The sequence below is a fragment of the Cynoglossus semilaevis genome, chromosome 8 (genome assembly GCF_000523025.1).
Source record: "Cynoglossus semilaevis isolate Cse_v1.0 chromosome 8, Cse_v1.0, whole genome shotgun sequence".
In the NCBI taxonomy this organism is placed as follows: domain Eukaryota; kingdom Metazoa; phylum Chordata; class Actinopteri; order Pleuronectiformes; family Cynoglossidae; genus Cynoglossus; species Cynoglossus semilaevis.
The window spans coordinates 20,497,894-20,509,688 of NC_024314.1; the positions used below are offsets into that span (position 1 = coordinate 20,497,894).

At 41.1% G+C, this 11,795-nt stretch overlaps 2 protein-coding genes across 4 annotated transcripts; both read left to right on the plus strand.

The window, feature by feature from the left end:
• The first annotated feature begins 2,530 nt into the window (after positions 1-2,530).
• Positions 2,531-6,754, plus strand: trim35-14 (tripartite motif containing 35-14). Of its 2 annotated transcripts, XM_025057554.1 has the most exons (7): positions 2,531-2,687; positions 2,780-3,217; positions 3,809-3,904; positions 3,979-4,209; positions 4,334-4,356; positions 4,425-4,537; positions 5,504-6,754. In XM_025057554.1, the coding sequence occupies exons 2-7, from the start codon at positions 2,789-2,791 to the stop codon at positions 6,025-6,027; spliced, it is 1,416 nt and encodes a 471-aa protein (XP_024913322.1). In that variant the 5' UTR covers positions 2,531-2,687; positions 2,780-2,788; the 3' UTR covers positions 6,028-6,754. The 2 variants fall into 2 exon arrangements, with proteins under 2 accessions (XP_024913322.1, XP_024913321.1); XM_025057553.1 differs by having other exon boundaries at positions 2,531-3,217.
• On the plus strand, positions 6,362-10,503 carry LOC103382736 (TCDD-inducible poly [ADP-ribose] polymerase-like). 2 transcript variants are annotated; one of them, XM_008315621.3, is made up of 6 exons: positions 6,362-6,450; positions 7,420-8,275; positions 8,353-8,521; positions 9,198-9,385; positions 9,582-9,845; positions 9,931-10,503. In XM_008315621.3, the coding sequence occupies exons 2-6, from the start codon at positions 7,464-7,466 to the stop codon at positions 10,373-10,375; spliced, it is 1,878 nt and encodes a 625-aa protein (XP_008313843.1). In that variant the 5' UTR covers positions 6,362-6,450; positions 7,420-7,463; the 3' UTR covers positions 10,376-10,503. The 2 variants fall into 2 exon arrangements, with proteins under 2 accessions (XP_008313843.1, XP_008313842.1); XM_008315620.3 differs by having other exon boundaries at positions 6,433-6,523.
• The last annotated feature ends 1,292 nt before the right edge of the window (positions 10,504-11,795 follow it).

An 11,795-nucleotide genomic window follows, 5' to 3' on the forward strand; every position in this document is an offset into this window, starting at 1 on the left:
GACACTGGAGGAAGATCAGGATCTTTACAACGACTTCACCATATCATAAACCAATGGCTGTCCTTTAATTGAACATGTCCAAAGTGTGGGGCGGTGGCTAACCACTGAACTGGGACTGGTTTGACAACTTGTTTTTTTAAGGCCATCAGCAGAATAGAAAAAAAAACTGCTTGTGTAATTTTTAGTAGCTTGTAAAAATACATTTCGGTATCTCAAATCTCAATTTTATGTGAGCATTCTAACCTCAAATAATTATAAACGATACTCCTGATGGTCAGTTTACTCCACACACAGATCCGTCATACTGCATTATTATATTACTGCCACCTAGTGGCTTTATGTCCAATGGTAATATTTTTTATTACTCAACATTCGGAAAGCAAAATTACCTGCCTCATCAATATGAAATTATGTCAAAATGACTGATTATATCGTTTTGAGTTAAATCATGTGTACTTTATCTTTAATGATGACAAATGTTTTGTATTGGTTTGAAACAGATAGACAGGTGTGTAAACCTCCGCTCATTCTTAAAGTCGAGGAAAATCAGCGTGCCAACTCCGTCAATCCATACCATAAAGCCACATCTTTCCTTTCCTCCCTCCTTTCCCTCCGTTTGTAATACACTGGCCTTAGTCCCCTGTTAATGACTGGCTTAACTACACGGCCCAGCAGAGTAATATACTATTGACTTTTTGCCAAGTATTTGCCCATAGACTTCTACAGCAGGCCTGGAAATCCACGTGAAACTGTTACGCTCGGCTGCTGACGACTCCGTGTTCTCTCCCCTCATCTGCAGTCCTCAGTATCTCCATCATCCTGCGGAGAAGTTGCTGATATTTTGTCAGTTCTGTCAGTTCGGCTCCTGACTGATGCTGTCTGTAGCAGACTCAGGGCCCTGGACAGTTCAGACTGGGCTGGACTCTGTAGAGAGTTCTCCTGTCCGTCCTCATTAGACGCCGGGAGATTGACACAAACACCAGACTCTCACCGGCTCGGCCTCGTTCCACGTTCAGCTCTGATGAAGGCCCGCGGACACCAGCCATAATGAATCCCCATTAACCTGGGTCACAGTGGCTGACAGGCAATTTAGGAGATGGTGTTGACATTTTGCAGCGGAATGTGCAGTGGTAAAGACTGAGAGCAAACTCAGATGTTTGTCAAATTTGTGGGGAAAAAAAGAAAGACATCTTATACTTCTTATTTTTATTTGTTGTTAGTTTGTGGACAGTAGCGACAGTATTTGCTGATTCTCTCAAAAGTGGAGACATACTGGCCTCTAGTGGGCAGCTTGTGGACGTGTAAGGGTCTAAATGCTTCATTCATACATTCTATCTCTAGACCTTACGGGGTAAATAATAACCCTAACCCTTTATAGAGCCACATATAGAGACAAACAACCATTCACACGCTCATTCACACATATATGTGTGGACCTTTAGCGTGGACAGCTAACCTAATCCAGCATGTTTGGACCACCGTTACCGACTGGACCTGAACCAGTGATGTAAGGCAAGAGCACTGACCGCTCTTACACTATGTGACCTGTGTAAATGTGTCGTTACCTTTAAATTGTCAGTTCATTTGGATTTTTAAAATATTTTTTAATGACTTTTACGTCTTTCAGGTCACATTCTACTGTTAGCTTTTGGCTCATTATTAGTCACTATTTGGTGTGTTGGCAATAATACAGATTTTTGTTTTTGGCAACTTTCAACTTCTTTAAAATAAAAATGTGGCCACGAACGTTATTTTTAACTAATGTTTACCTACTGTATCCTTGGGCAAATAATGACTTCCCGTTTTCTGCATTTAATCCGCAGACCTGCTTATAGAATTTAAATAAATTACTCCTTGGCTATTTATATCACGTTTTTAAAGCTTTACACCCTGTGACACCTTTACTGACACGTCTCGTCAATAAAACAGAGAAACTGCGTTATGTCCTATGTTCTCTTTCTATATAAACATTTGTCATTACACACAATATGGGGCTCATAAACGTATTGACGTTGCGACAAGGTCGTTTTTACGCTATAAATACATAAACTCCCACCCATGCGATAACAGTTTAATGTTCCGTAAAGACGTTACATGACGTTCCACAGCCGCCTGCTTCCACTATCAACAATTTAAATGATTTATTGCATGTCAAAAGCGGAGCTCAGCGTGTCTCTTAAAACTGACTTGTTCCAGGAAGTGGGACAAAAATGAGGGGGGGAGACTGAACATCTGCTCATCTTCTCCTTCATGGAGAACAAACAGACCATCTGCGTTGCTAGTTTCATGTCAAAAAATTAAGAAACGTTAGACGAAATAAATAACAAGAGAAAAAAAACACTTTTCTCTTTGGAGGTGTTTTTTTCTTCTTTTCTTAAAGGACACAAAATAACAAAAAGTAATTTTACTGATGAGCCCTTTATGCCTTTCGTCCTTTAATGGTTTGATGGCTTTGTGGTGTTTTGATGGTCAAATAAAGGGTAAAGAAGCCTCCTCTGTTCTAGGTCCTCCTCCTTCTGTGGTGACATCATGACAATAAACAGGAAGTGCTGATAGTGAAGCCACATATTCAGTCAGGGGACGTATGCGATCAGGCTTGTTTGTCTTTTTTTTTTTCTGTGTGTGATTCTGAACATGTTCAGTTTACTTCTGCTACCTTTCAGAGTGAATTTAATTTAAAGATAAAGGTAGGAGTTGACAAGTCTTCTGAAACGTTTACGTTGCTGTTGCTCTAGTTTCACTTTCACTTCGATCGTTCTGCCTGGGGGGTGGGTTACAGCAGGACACCATGGCAAGAAGGCTGGTGTTCTCTGAGGAGGACGTCTCCTGCTCCATATGCTGCGACGTCTTTAAGAACCCTGTGGTGCTCAAGTGCAGCCACAGCTTCTGTAAATCCTGCCTGCAGGAGTGCTGGGGCACGCAGGGGAGAAACCGTGACTGCCCCTTGTGCAGAAGCCACAGTGTGGACGACCCCGTGCCCAGCCTCATCCTGAAGAACCTGTGCGACTCCGTCAACAGTCATGGGGAGGAGCTGGAGGAGAAAGAGGAGTTGGTGGAGGATGGCGTTTCTGACTGTGAAATGTGTCCTGTCCACTCAGAGAGGTTGAAGCTCTTCTGCCTGGTGGACCAGGAGCCCATCTGCCTGGTCTGTCACACGTCAAAGAAGCACAAAATGCACAAAGTCTGCCCGGTCAGTGAGGCCATTGCAGACATGAAGGTGAGATCATTTAATCAGAAACACAATTGAAATATTAAAGCTGCACGAAGCAAATCTACTTCGAAATGAATCATAACAAAGGCAAACAAGCTCCTCCCACAAGATGAAAACAAACTGAACCATGTGACTGTTGACCTAAGGCGGCGTCTCCGTGTCTGACAGACGTGTATTTCTTGTTGCTGTTGGACTTGTTCTTCATCATTTCTCGATCACATGTATCAAACTAAAGGCCCGTGGGCCAAATCCGGCTCGCCTCATCATTTAAAGTGGCCCACTAAAGCTCAGCATAGAATATGAGTCAAATGAAAGACAACTTAGTGGTTGAATCGCATCAAACAGATTCAGTTTTTAAATGAATCAGACTTTTATAAAACAAACTTTTGTAAAACAGGCCTTTTGTCTGAAGCAGGAACATACCGTTAGACCTTGTCAAGTCTTAAGAGTTAAACCTCACTGCCATTAACCTTGTTTTCCATTCCTTCGGTTTCTTTGCAACGTAGGCCGTTGTCAATTTCAATGTTGCACTATGGAAGCAAGGTTAAATTCATAACAAAAAAATAAAGACATCTGGTTTGTATTTTTGTTTTCCAGGACAAAATGAAGTCTACCTTGAAATCGCTGAAGACAGAGTTGACAGATTTTGACAAAGTGAAGAAAAACTATGAAAACTGCTTGGCACATATCAAGGTACAGTGCCCTGTCTGTGGACATATGTATAGCTGTGTTCTCGAGGTCACATTCATGCACATGTTTGTTACCAGGTCCAGTCTCAGTCTGTGGAAAAACAAACCCGGGAGGAGTTTGAAAAACTCCACAGCTTCCTGCGTGCGGAGGAGGAGGACAGGATGAAGATGCTGAAGGAGGAGGAGGAAGAGAAAAGTCGAGCGATGATACAGAAGATAGCGGAAATGGACAAAACGTTAGCTTCCATGTCTGCACACATAAGCACGTTGGAGGCAGCGATAGAAAAGGAGGACATCTCTATACTTCAGGTAAATTAATGTTGTTGTTTTTTAAAAGTAGGAGCAAATGAATGGCAATATATACAAAATATATTTGTTTATTTGTTATCTGTATTTATCTTTTTCTCTTTCTGTACTTTTTCATCCTCTTTAGAACTGCAAGAACACCTTGACAAGGTAAAGATAATGTTCAATTTTTTTTATTACATAAGAAATGCATTTTTACAACCAGTATTGTTTTACAGCCTAAACAGCAAAGTCCCAGTGTTGAAGCCTGGGGCTCTCATAGACGTAGCCAAATATGTGGGCACCCTGGCCTTTAACGTCTGGATGAAGATGCGAAATGTCATCAAATACAGTAAGTACAGACAAGTCTTAGAAACCCAAGTAGTCAAAGACTAGGGTGCATGTTTAGCTTGACAGCAATGGTGGGCTACAGTGTCAAACATGTGGCCCATGGACTAAAATTGGCCTACTGAGGGGTTCAATCTAGCCCGCTTGATTAATTTTGAAAGTGAAAAAATGCGATGTTTTGCATTCAATGTAAAGATTTTCAAATAAATGTGTACTTATTTGCATTAAACCAAGGGAAAAAAAACATGGACTTGGAATTATATTTATAGATAATTATGTTATGATTGTACTGATCTGGCCAGTCTGTATGTGGACCCTGAACCGTCTTAGCCTGTCCGACAAGTTGAACTCTCTTCAGTGACTTGGATTAAAACTCTGCTCAAACATATTTCCACTGACTCCATAGAAACTCAAACCGCATTCCTGAGGTTTTACAGGATTTGCGTCGGTGACTAGGAGTCAAACTCAACGTAAACATTTTGCGATGTTTTGTGACTCCACGAGTACTCGAAATAGACGTGACTCTTCTGTGACTCGCCTTGTCACAGGTCAAGTTAGGTTAACTGAAATGAAAGTGTAGCTACTATCTGGACAGAAAACTGGATACTAGTTAAAAGTAATGAAACAAAAGCTGCATTTTTCTGACTTTGAATGCCATCCATCCATCCATTTTCATCCGCTTATCCGTTACCGGGTCGCGGGGGCAGCAGTCGCCACCCAAATCACATTGCACCGTACCAAACCTTCCTGCGGGTGGTGAGTCCACTGGAAGGTACCAACCGCCCTAACCGGGATTCGAACTTGCCCAGGAGGTGAACCCTGGGGTTCCACACCAATGACAGAGACATTGCCTCTGGGCCAAAGCGCCACGACTTTGAATGTATTTCTTTATATTTTGTTATTAACAAACATATCTGAACCAGACTGACAAATGCCAAACGATGACAACAGTCTTCTGTATTTTCCTCAGGCCCAGTCATCCTCAACCCAAACACTGCTTGCCGATGGCTCAACCTGTCAGATGACCTCACCAGCTTCACAGACAGCGACCAAAAGCACAATCTCCCTGACATCCCAGAGAGGTTTGACCCAGACACTGCTGTCTTCGGCCACAAGGGTATCAGCACGGGCACACACACCTGGGACGTTGACCTCGGTGACAACACAGCCTGGACTGTGGGCGTGGCTTTGACCTCTGTCCCGAAGAAAGAAAATGTGGCTTCAGTGCTGACAAACGGCTTCCTGTGTTTGCACTTCCAAAAGAAGCTGTTTGCAGGTACGACTCCTCTGACTCAGCTCCCCCACAACCCAAAAAGGATCAGGGTGAAAGTGGACTGCAACAAAGACCAGGTGTCTTTTTACGACGCACAAAACAGTGTGCACATTTTCACATTTAAGCAGGCCATCACCAAGGTCTACCCCTATTTCAGGTTGAGGTGCAACAAGTCTCCTATAACGATTGAGCCACAGGAGTTTTTTGTGACTGGAGTGTAAAGTAAATACAAAGCCATTTGTTTTTACACCTGTTTTTTCTGTCATTTTGCTCTTAATACTTGGCTTGAAACTCAGATTCTCAGTTAAAGGTGATTTTCTTCATATGTTATCTATCAAATATTTAATGTTTTGCTTTAAAATGTATATACATCTGCAAATCAAAATTAATTAATGGGGATAGTATAGTATATTAACACATTATTATTTGGTTTAATAAAAGTAAAAATACCTCCACTGATATGGTGTACCTATCAAAGGCATCAAGGTTGGCTGATTTCCTTTCACTAGCAGGTCTTAAAATTGTGACTGTGTTCCTTTTATTAACCTTTTTACATTGTGAAAGTGACATTCTGTACCTAGTATGCGAGGACATAATCTTTTTCACATACGTTTTCCTGCACCACGGAGGCTAGAGGACTGCAGGTAATGTACCCGTTGTTTACTGTTATTGCCGGTTTAGCTTCCCAATTAGCCTACGCGGAGTTTCAGGAGAAAGGTTTGACGTGAGGTTATTTAAAATTTGGAAATATAATATTGTTGATTGATGTGCCTAAGTGCAGTCAAAAATATCGTTTCGTCAAAATCCGATAAACAGCCGTCCGTCATCAGTCTGGTAGAACATTGTAGAACATGTTTGGCGCTGACGTTAAATAACGATTGATTTAGTCTCCACAATGTCACGTTTTTTTAAGCTAAAAACTGTCATTGTAGAGGAACGTTTATGTATAATTGGTAAGCTAAAAACTGTCATTTGTAGAGGAACGTTTATGTATAATTGGAGTAAGAACGCGTTTAAAACTCAGATATTGTTTTTGTCGAAACGTAAAAACTTACTTTAAAACCCCAAACGTAAGCAATTTCCTTAAATATTAGTAGGTGTTTATTATTTAGCTTTATACGTTTATTGGTGTTTGTTGCATCATATGGTGTTGTGATTTCTTCAATGACAGTGAATTTACTCAGCAAAAACATAATTTATTTCTATTATCGTTTTTAAATTAATCAGTATACCATCACTCAAAAAATATTAAAAAGTAATATGCTTCATTTGCCACCACTGAACGTTCAAAGTGAAATAAATAAAATATAGAAAATAAATAAATAAATTTAAAAATGTACTGTTTTAACAGAATGCTAAAGGCACTCACATTCAGTTGGTGTTTATCCATTAAGTCTAATAAAAGTGTTTAATAAAAGTAAAGACAAATTGTAATTAAACTGATGTAAGCGATGTAATCAGATGGAATGTATAATCAAGAACACAAACTTGAAAAAAAAAGTATTTTGTGGTTACTAATAAATGATCAAGAAGACATTTCAGATCATTCCATGTTTTCCATCTTATTTGTTTGTGTCCTTTTTCTTTTAACTTTCTTGTTTTTATTCCTGAAGCTCAACAAACCAGTAATACAAATAGATTTAGGATTACATTGAAGATGGCCACTCCAACATCCAGCAGAGCAACCAAGAGGAGCACGTCGGCCGGTGTTTCTGATCCTCCGTCAAAATTATCCAAAGTCACATTTTTGAGTCCAACCCTCATCCTCCTGGAAATTCCTTCTGAAACCAACATTAACCTCCCGGTGTGGGAAGCCATGAGATCCCAGCACATGGACGTCACCTGGACAGTTAACCCTTATAGCATAGGCGTTCAGTTCACCCCCAAGACCTCGAAACCAGGGAGGGACCCTTCCACCGACGCTGTGCTGAATTCAATGGTCTCCTCCAACATCCTGCAGCCTCACATGGTCATCCAGTCCATTATGCCGCATCACGATGTAGACCAGAACACCACTCGCGTCTTGCTTACGTTCTCCCAAAACAACACACAAGTATTACTGGGCCAACCATCCAATATACCTTTTAACTCTGAGCCAGCTGCCTCCCTCGTCCTCTCGCTCCCTCTCATCATCACCCAACCTCCACCTGTCCACTCATTTACCGCTATAACCCCCAGAAGGGGTGGCTTATCTGTCACCCAGCCCACAACGACAAGATCGTCCAAAGCCCCCATCAACTCTTTGTTCCACATTAGGGGTTCCTCTGACATCCAAATCTGTGACGACTTCCTCCTGAACAAGTGTACTGACGGCAAGAAGTGTAAGAAGCACCACACCCCATATCAGTTCCACTGGCAGTTGTTTTGTGCGCTGACCCACGTATGGGTCGACCTCCCCCCTCAGACTCAGGTCTTAATGGAAAAGCTTTACTGCGATGTGGACCAAGACGAGGTCCATATCAAGGACGGGTAAGCAAAAGTAAACAGATGTTGTTTACTGTTGTTGATTACAACTCCTTTTTGCTGATCTACTGTAACCGTTGCAGAAATGATTCCTACACCCTACGCTTTGACACAATGGAGTTGGACAAGGCATACAACTATGAGAAAGTGAGACGACTCACCAACTCGGACAGCGAGGAGAAAAATCCCTACTTCCCCACCAAATGGAGACTATTCTGGTGGAACAGCACCAACTGGGAGGAATATGACAAGGTTTCAACTTTACCTCTTGTTTTTCTTTTTTCCCCCTAAAAACAGTGCATTGCTTTCGACTTCATGGTTGTAACATTTTACAATACAATATACTTTATTGTCATTGTGCCACGGGGCTACAACCAAATTGAGAAAAGCAATTTATTACGTAGTAGTAAGGATTAATTCCGGGGGGGGGGGGGGGGGGGGGGGGGGGAAGGGGAAAAGCCACCCCCCCCGCAAGGGGGGGGTGCAGGAGACAGGGTAATAGCCACTCCCTCGATCAAATGTTGGACAGCATTGAGTGATCTTCTACTTATGTTAACACCACCATATCAAAATCTCAAAAATTTGCTTTTACTTGTTTTTAGCAACCTTGCTCCCATTGGAAGATCCAGCTGTCAATCACAAATGATTGCTACTTATGTGTTGCCGCTTTTCATGCTTTATGGTATATTTTCTACTAAATAGGATCAAAATGTGTGTAATTGGCGGTAGGTTTTTTTCATAGTTTGGTTGTGTAATTTCTTTGTCAAGTGTAGATGTTCTTTTCTTGCAGGACAAGCCAAAAAAATCAACGTATACTGCATTAAAAATTATTTTACAATGGACTATTTTTTTCACTCAGTGAGACCTTAGTCTACTTTTCTGAGGACAAATTTAAGCTCCGCATTGCTTGGGATTACGTTTTTCTTAGGTCGTATCCACTCTACTGCTAAAGAAGATCCTCGACAAGGAACAGGTGTGCAAGTTCTCCATCAACTCAAAGGAGTACACGGTGGACTTCACCACCATGACCCAGACCAGTGCTAAAAGCGGGTTCTGCAGGGGGATTCGACGCCGACCAAAGTTTTACTCCCCTGTATTAAGGCAGTTTTACCATGGGTCAGTTACCTGGACTTTTTACCTGCTCTCATTCTGTACATTGACTTTTGATTAATTACTATATTTGTCAACTTTGAGCTATTTCTGTCTAATATTCAGGAATATTTTCACTATTCTTTATCTTTTTTGCAAACTTTGGAATTTCTGAAGCATTTTCCGCCCTAAAACCTGAAATGTTTTGCTGATCTACGACCAGGTTAGGGATGCTGGCTGAGTCTGCTGATGATCCACCACGTCTGAACTTCAATGTGAACCCGTTTGAGGACTTCACTTCCTGGAATCCCCCAGTGTGGTGTCCCATTCTTGAGGAGGAGGAGGTCAGCCTTGTGGACGTTCCGTCTAGGACACGGGCCTATCGGAGCATCCACAGCCTCTTTTTCCAGAGCCTGCCTGAGACAAAGCTGGACATAATCAGCATCCAGCAGGTCCAGAACCTGTTCCAGTGGGACAGGTACCAAAGGTAATCAGTTCTGTACTAAAATATGCAGTAAAATCTACTGGAACTTTTCAAACAAGCATCAACATTTCTTGTGGTGGCTCTGCAGGACCAAGCTGTTCATGCAGAAGCATCACATCAGATCTAAGGAGCCTCTGGAGAGACACGTCTTCCACGGAACCACCAAAGAGGCAGCAGAGGACATCTGCCACAACAACTTTGACCCCCGCCTGGCCGGCGTCAACGGAGTCTCTTATGGCTACGGCTCGTACTTCGCCATCAACTCCTCCTTCTCCAACACTTACACGGCTCGGGAGGGGCAAACCGTGATCCGTCACATGTTCCTGGCTAAGGTCCTTGTGGGAAAGGTGATCGTGGGGCAGAACATCTTCCGCCGGCCGCCGCCCCTCAACACCAGGACAAAGCATCGGCTCTACGACACCTGCGTAGACAACCTGGAGAAGCCTACCATGTTTGTGGTCTTTGACAGCGCTCAGTGTTACCCTTATTATCTCATTAAGTACAAAGAGATTTCCAAAGAGATCGTTATTTGATCACAGTCATACATCGAATATAGGAAATAGCTGCAGTCGTCCAGCCTAGAGATAAAAGGAGCTAAAAAAAAACCCCAGTGTGGTTTTAACACCTAATGTTGCACTTCAATCTGCGGCCACTCTGCCCTGCTTTTCTTGCTCATTTTTCTGTATATATTTATTTATAATATGAAGTTTCTTTAAACTTTTTTATGTACAACTTTTAGTGAATCCGATCTTTTCTGCCTATGGTTTAGTTGGGTAGTGGTTTTAGGCTAACTACAAGTTACTTTTGGCCTTTTGTACATTTAAGCCTTCTTACTTACCTGACCATTAAGCATTTTTTTGTTAGCTAATAGCCAGCTTTAAGTGGGCTATTTTTTAATTTATTGTATGTAGTTTTATTTATTTTAATTGCCTTTTAATTTATTTTGTCCATCCCGTTATTAAAAGCTTTTTTTCAAAGTATGGGGGTTAAGTTTTCTTTTTTGGACAATGTTTTGTGAGGGAGCAAGGTTAGCTTTACTTTTACTTTACTTTTACTTTTTACTATGTTTTGTCAGTACTAGTAATCTTCAATTTGTTTTTCCCCTCTTTTTTCTCTTATCTGACCCTAAATGCTCCACTAAAGGATTTCTTTCGTAGTTCTCCTAGAGGAAGTAAGATAGTTTCCACTGACTTCCATTCACTGTTCCCTCCTCATTTTTGCTGGATGGCTGCTTTTATTTCTTATATATAGTCTATAGTTGATGTTCATACATTCGTTAACAATCAATTATATTTGTGCAAAGAAATGTGTCCACTTCGGTCGCTGCTCCTGTTGATGACATTCAGTCAGGTTGTGCTTGGAGGCTACAAATGTTTTGCACTTTGTTTTTAAAATATTTTATATTTATTTTGGTTAATTTAAATATTACACATTGATTGAAAAAAAAAACAGTTCATAGTTGGGCCAGGAGGGTTGTAAATTAAATTGACCTGTTCATTGGAGGAAAAAGCAAACAAATAGGTTTAATAGGAAAATATTAAGGACTAGCTCTTAGCATTTTAGCTACATGCTGCAGGAATAAAGTCCTGAATGTGACTGTACTGTATGTTTTTCCACACCTGGAATGTACGCAAAGCCCAAAGTCTGTCACAGTAAAGTTGTACGAATGTCAAAATATTTCATATGATTTATATGTCTTTTTTCACAGAATTTTAATTTATTAAAGATGCTAAAATTATTTTACTAAGCCAACAAAAAATATATATCCCACATTATAAAATTATTTGCTGAAAAGATACCTTCAGGAATAGAATTCTGCTGAGGACAACCTGGAGACAGACTAGGAGAAGATCATTTCATCTGATTGACCAAAACTAGTCAACAGGGAGAGGCTGACAAATCAAAGAACACTGGCCTCAGGAAACAGAGATAGTGAGTACATGCTTTGATGAA

Coding starts and splice junctions, on each gene's coding strand:
- trim35-14 (XM_025057553.1), top strand. CDS start 2,789: ATGGCAAGAAGGCTGGTGTTCTCTGAGGAGGACGTCTCCTGCTCCATA. Junction 3,905..3,978: donor ACTGCTTGGCACATATCAAG/GTACAGTGCCCT, acceptor GTTTGTTACCAG/GTCCAGTCTCAGTCTGTGGA. Junction 4,357..4,424: donor TGCAAGAACACCTTGACAAG/GTAAAGATAATG, acceptor ATTGTTTTACAG/CCTAAACAGCAAAGTCCCAG.
- LOC103382736 (XM_008315620.3), top strand. CDS start 6,454: ATGTACCCGTTGTTTACTGTTATTGCCGGTTTAGCTTCCCAATTAGCC. Junction 8,276..8,352: donor GAGGTCCATATCAAGGACGG/GTAAGCAAAAGT, acceptor TAACCGTTGCAG/AAATGATTCCTACACCCTAC. Junction 8,522..9,197: donor ACTGGGAGGAATATGACAAG/GTTTCAACTTTA, acceptor CGTTTTTCTTAG/GTCGTATCCACTCTACTGCT.